The following is a 6,296-nucleotide window of genomic DNA, read 5'->3' on the forward strand; positions in this document are numbered from 1 at the left end:
GGGTTTCCTCCGGGTGCTCCGGTTTCATCCCACAGTCACAAAGATGTGCAGGTCAGGTGAATTGGCCATGCTAAATTGCCCATAGTGTTAGGTAAGGGGTAAATGTAGGGGTATGGGTGGGTTGCGCTTCGGCGGGTCGGTGTGGACTTGTTGGGCCAAAGGGCCTGTTTCCACACTGTAATGTAATGTAATCTAATATTCCCACCTACCCCCATCTACATACAGACATCTTTCTCAGCCTCATGAGTTGTGTGTTCACTGATCTTTAACACAAGATTCTCAGTGCTGTCTCACTCAGCAGGGGTAACATTCCTCATCACTGTACCCATCATCATAGCAAAGATCCGAGTCAGGTTCTGAACCTTCCCTGTGAAGCTGAACAAGGTCTGCAACTTTTCTTCATTGCTATAATGTTATTGGATATTACTGATACAGTTGAAAGAAGTCCAAGCAACTACACAGTCGGTGGTTCAAACCTCTGTGTGACAGATCATAAATTTAGTTGTAAAATGTTAATTGTCCTTTTCAAGGAGAGCAAACTAATCATGCTTAAGCACACACCCACCCCTGCCCTACCCTGGCCAATTCTGAAAATATATCTCAGTGAGCCTATTGGAACTGTACAACACGGGAGGCCACACAGCCCACTATACCTGTGTCAACTCCCTGAAAGAACTATCCAATTAGCTCCACTCATCTGATCCTAATCTAATTTCTTCTTGAAACTTTGTTAGATTGCCTTCCAGTGATTATTCAAGCAGAGAATTCTAAATCTTAACAACTCCTGGCACAAACGATGATTCTCCTCAAGTCTCCTCTGGGTTTTGAGTCAATTACCTTAAATCCATGACCTCAGTTTGTTCATTCTCCTCCTATCAGTGGGAGCAGTTTCTTCTTATTCACTCTATCAAAAGGTTCAATTAAATTTCCCAGCAAGCTTTTGTGCCACATGGAGAACAATCCCAACTTCTCTTGTATCTCCACAAGACTGAAATCTTGTGATCTCCAAATTGTTCCCTGCTGTTTTTACTTTCTCCCTATAATGGGCTGCCTCAACTCCAACACAACTCTCCCACTGTCCCTTATTAACAAAGGAAGGAAGGATAGAGGACAGATTCACACAGCATACAAGTGAGACACACATAGTGAAAGGATCTGTTAATGGTGTCTTGAGGGGTTATGAATGCAGGATACCTTGGGGACTGGGGAACTCAGGGTGAACGGTGTCTTGGGGACTTAAGGTCTACAGGTGGATGGTGTCTTGGGACTTGAAATCTCTGGGTGAAGGGTGCCTTGGGACTGAGGGTCTATGGGTGAAGGGTATCTTGGGGACTGGTGGATGATGGGTGAAGGATATGTGAGTACTGAGGGTCTTTGAGTGAAGGGTGTCTTGTGCACTGAAAGGCTACAGGTGGAGGATGTCTTGGGAACTGAAGGTTGGTAGGTGAAGGGTCTGTGGAGACTAAGGGGCTTAAGGGTGTAGGATGCCTTGCGAACCCGGGGTCTATGGCTGAGAAGTGTCTTGGGGTCTGAAGACCTTTGGTGAGAGTGTCTTGTTGCTTACATTGTACTTCTCTTTATAATAACAAAGAAATTAAGAAGGCTAAAAGTAAACTCACTCATTCTGCATTAAGACTTCCTTGATGGCATAGTACTGTCCATCAACATTGTTCTTAGCTTTGTAAACATGGCCAAAGGCTCCTCCTCCAATTTCTTCAAACTCTGAAAATCCGTCAATTCTAGAAATGTTCAGTACACCAGAACAATTAACAAGAAACATACAAGCATCCAAAAACTTCCTAATGCACACATTTCCCCTGTCTTACAACAAGAATTAGTATTTATATGATGCCTTTAAAGGTGCTAAACCAAACCAGAGAGTTTCACAGAAACGTTAAAAAAAAAGAATTTCATGCTTATGGTTCAACGAGAGACCACTTTGTTAAAACCAAAACCTTTCAAGCCAGGTTTCAATCTGGGATCTGACTCGTCCATTAATAACATCAGCTGCGACCTGCACCAGCAAGGACTTAGCAGCTGAAGCCACAGTCACCAGGGATTCAGATAAGATATGTGCAAGAGGAAAGATTTCAGGAGTGCAGAGATTCTGCAGGGCTATGGGGGCTGGGTGAGATTGAAGAGATAGGGAGGAACAAGACAATGAAGGGATTAGAAGACATGGTTGAGGATGTTAATATCGTCTTCAGTAAACCTGGCAACAGCGTCGTTCAATGAGTACACGTATGATCAGGGTTTACTATAAGCTCGGACAGCACAGTGTTGGAATGAGCTCTAGTTTGTGGAAGTGGGAGATGATGGCACCTACCAGAATATTTGGGCTAGAAAGGATGAGAGTGAGCTACATAATCCATTTCAAAAGTGGATGGTTAATTATTAACATAGGGTTAGAGGTACAGTAGGTCCTTCATTGTTACCTTTAACAGACAGAGAATTGGAGGAAGGGGAATTGCATGAGATTTGCCTTGCAAATCTAACCCTTCTGGAGTGCACTGTATTTGTATTTAAGTATTGAAGCAAAAACACATAGGCCTACTGTTTGAGTGTGGGCTGAAAATTCCCATCATACACTGCTGTGAGGCAGAGCAGTACCTCAATACCTTCATAAGATACAAAGACATTCTGGCAGGTAGGATAGCGCAGCGGTTATGTCAAACTTGAGTGTAGGTTCGACTGAGGCACTTTGGGAATTTGAATAGTTTAAAACTTAAACGCAAAAATAAAAAGTAAAGGGGACTGTGAAGGGGGAAGGAATAACTGCTCTCTTTGGCGAGGTCTAAATGTACATCCAATCCTGTCCAGAGGGATCCCATCAGGCAGGTCAGTTCAAAAACCTGGCTTTGGGACATTTTACATCCACCTGAGGAGTCAAAACAGGGCCTGAGATTATCCTTTCACCTGAAAGATGGCACCTCTGACAATGCAGTTCTTTCAAGTGTACTGAAGTGGTCTACAAGTGTCTGAGCCACAGCTGAGAGCAGTATACACTGTTTGCCCCCTGTTATGGTGATCCCAGTGCCACCTGATGGAGTGACACTTTCAAGGTATTCCACAGTGACCGGAACAAAGTGGCCTACATGCATTGGAGGGAGTATTGCTCATTCACAGCATTTTAATGTTTGAACTATCGCTTACTTCATTTCCAGGCCTTGAACTTGTCCATTTTTATTGTTCATCTGTAAATTTAAAAGTGAAGAGGTCATTAGGTTTCTGTTTGGTTTGGACCTAAGGCAGACTATTCCTAGGAAAACATGAGGAACTGACAGTCATAGCTTCCACGACGATTGAGAGCACATGCCTGAATTCTTGTGGGAGGTACCCAAGATCTGATCATTTGTTTCAGGAATGTTCAGAATGCAGATTTAATCCAGGGTAAGCCAAGGGCAAGGAAAACAGTTCTGAGGACAAATGTTTGAAAATATGGAAGATTGTAATGGTTTGGAGAAATTGCATTGCTTCTATCCTTTGCAAGTCACAATGATGCCTTCAAGTGCTCAAAGATTCACCACAAGGCTTCCCAAGCTAATGGTCCCACAGACTGTGGGATACACTTGGCTCCAGCTCTTCTCTGCTGGTGTCCACCTCAGTTCAGTTCAATGGTCACAATCGTGCTCTAGGCAGACTGCGCATTGACTTAATATCTCAACCAGAAAACAGCACCTCCCAACGCTCCTCATTCTGAACTCAGTGGCTCAAGCTCCTGAAGTGAGACTTGAACTCATGACCTCCTGAATCAGTAATTGGAGGGCACAAAGAATGGATTAGGCATCTTGAGCAGCACAGTCACAATTACAATTTAGGTGAGCTCAGCAGCAATTTGTGTGCAGCACCTTCTCCCACACAGAATACAATATTTTTCTGCTGTTGGTGAACAGAGAGAAGTATTGATCAGAACATTAGGAGATTTGATTCCCCATCACATCAGCCTGAGGAGATAGATAAGGCTTTGGTTTAATGAGGCAGGGAGAATACTGGAGAGAATCTGAATAGAATTAGAACAAGGAATGTTCCAGGTACCCCACAAAGAGACTGGGGCCCATGCAGGGGCCCACGCAGGTACCCACGCGGGACTGGGTGGGTTACTCTTCAGAGGGTCAGTGTGGACTTGTTGGGCTGAAGGGCCTGTTTCCACACTGTAGGGAATCTAATCTAATCTTTATTCCAGGAAGAAGCGGACAGTCCTGTGATCATCCCAATGGGGAATGGAGCTGTTATGGCATTGCATGTCCACTGAAAAAGAGAAAGTGGTTGCTGCCCACAAACTGGAAATTCTGAAACTGCTGTAAACCTGAAAATTATGTTCTGAAGAAGGGTCATTCGGCTCGAAACTTTAACTCAGCAATATCTCCACAGATGTTGCCAGACCTGCCTGAGTTTCTCCAGCTAATTCTGTTTTGCATTATTTTAATGTCTTAACTGAAAATAACACCCCCAACTGTGCAGGAGTCTCTCAACACTACAATGGAGTGTTCACCTGTACTTTGGGCTTTAGTCTCTGAAGCCCTGGTTTAGGAATCACCCAGGAATTCTGATTTGAAGAATTAAATGGAATGTAGGAGAAATGTTCTCATGAGTAAGATTCTTAGAACACAGAATAAATATCACCAGGGGTTACTAGATCATTGATATGACAGTTATTTATATTATTGATATAAGAACTTTAAAAAGTTCCTTCATGAAATGTGCAAATTGCGAGTAAGGTTGGGATTTGTTCCCATGCTTGATGATCCTTGACAAGGTGGTAGTGAGCTGTCTTCCTGAACCACTGCGGTTCATTTGGAAAACTTAGAAAAAAAACAGAAGAGGGTACAGGGAAACTGCCACTCAGGTACACAGCTCTGCTGGGGGTAGGCGCAATGGGCTGAAGAGAATCCTCTGTGCGGTAATGTCAGTCATTCTACGAAGGGAAACAGCATTCAAACAGCAAGTCCTTGAACAATTGGTCTTTTGAGAACTGAATAGGGTACCTGAGAAGATGCAGAATCTGTTTCCGTGCTCAGACGAGAAAAGCTTGGTGCTAATGGCCTCATGCTATAAAAAGAAACAATTTTCAATCACTCTGACTTTCCAAATAACCAAACATCCTTCGGCCCCACCCAGAAAGGATCTCCTAACTCACAAAGGGATGGAATTAAGAAACCTCACTGAATCAGAAAAGATGATATAAAACACCAAACTGTAATCACTCACTTGTCAAGACTTTAGGTGCCAAGGAATCTTCCAATGAGTGAAACAGTTTTGAATGCAGTCATTGTTGTAAGGTAGAAAATACCACAGCCAATTTGCTGACAGCAAACATACACAAAATGGCAATGGGCTAATAAAGTTGGGAAAATGCGAGAGAAACTTGGCAGGTCTGGCAGTATCTGTGGAGAGGGATGCAGTTCTAAAGAAGTCACTGGACTCGAAAACTGACATGGTTTCTCGCTCTACAGATGGTGCCTCACCTGCCGAGTTTCTCCAGAACTTTGCCTTTATTAATGTGTTTTAAACAGTAAATAATAACAAATATTCACCAGGAGCATTCCTTCCAAAGAGTAACCGTGGGTTCCTTTGAGAGCCAGACAGATTGGGTTTAACATCTCACCTGAGAGGAGGCATCCCAGACAAGATTGATTGGGGTGGGGGGAGAAATCAAGATCAATAACCTACTCAAGTCTCTGAGAGTGAGGCTTGAACATTAGACCTCCTGACTCACAGACACGATGCTAGCTCACTAAGGCACAGCCGCCACCATTAGCTATTGTATAAATGCCAACAGAATGCACCAAAATCACAAGCAGAATGTATACTATGGCAATGAATAATCATACCGTTTTGATCTGGATCCAGTAGTAGAATCCTAGGAAACAAAAATTAGAATTAGTTCTGAAGACAGGAGAATTGACAGCTGATAACCAGTAGTCAAAGTTTGCTTTACTGTCATAACACAATCATAAATGGCACAGAAGGAGGTAATTCAGCCCATCAAATTTATGTCAGCCCTCTGTAGACCAATCCAGATGCCTCCATTCCCTCTGTCTACCCACTTAACACTACAGGTTCACTTCCTTCAAGTGCCAGTAGAATTTAGGTTTGAAATCATTCATTGTCTATTTGGACAGGGACTGCTTCAGTATCTGAGGAGTTGTGAATGGTGCTAAAAGTTGTGCAGTCATCAGCAAATACATCTACTTTTTTTTTAGATTCCCTACAGTGTGGAAACAGGCCATTTGGCCCAACAAGTCCACACCAACCCTCTGAAGAATAACCCACCCAAACCCATTCCCCTACCCTAT

General features: G+C 43.2%; 1 protein-coding gene across 2 annotated transcripts in view; it reads right to left on the reverse strand.

The window, feature by feature from the left end:
* Positions 1 to 6,296, reverse strand: part of LOC122542638 (interferon-induced, double-stranded RNA-activated protein kinase-like) — a 44,474-nt gene that overhangs the window by 4,820 nt on the left and 33,358 nt on the right. For both annotated transcript variants that reach the window (XM_043680642.1, XM_043680634.1), the window contains 4 exons: positions 5,832 to 5,860; positions 4,986 to 5,049; positions 3,154 to 3,194; positions 1,616 to 1,739 (listed from right to left, as the gene is read on the reverse strand). In XM_043680642.1, the coding sequence (XP_043536577.1) occupies positions 1,616 to 1,739; positions 3,154 to 3,194; positions 4,986 to 5,049; positions 5,832 to 5,860 (258 nt within the window). The remainder of the gene's footprint in view (positions 1 to 1,615; positions 1,740 to 3,153; positions 3,195 to 4,985; positions 5,050 to 5,831; positions 5,861 to 6,296) is intronic.

This window comes from Chiloscyllium plagiosum, chromosome 3 (assembly GCF_004010195.1).
Source record: "Chiloscyllium plagiosum isolate BGI_BamShark_2017 chromosome 3, ASM401019v2, whole genome shotgun sequence".
Classification (NCBI taxonomy): domain Eukaryota; kingdom Metazoa; phylum Chordata; class Chondrichthyes; order Orectolobiformes; family Hemiscylliidae; genus Chiloscyllium; species Chiloscyllium plagiosum.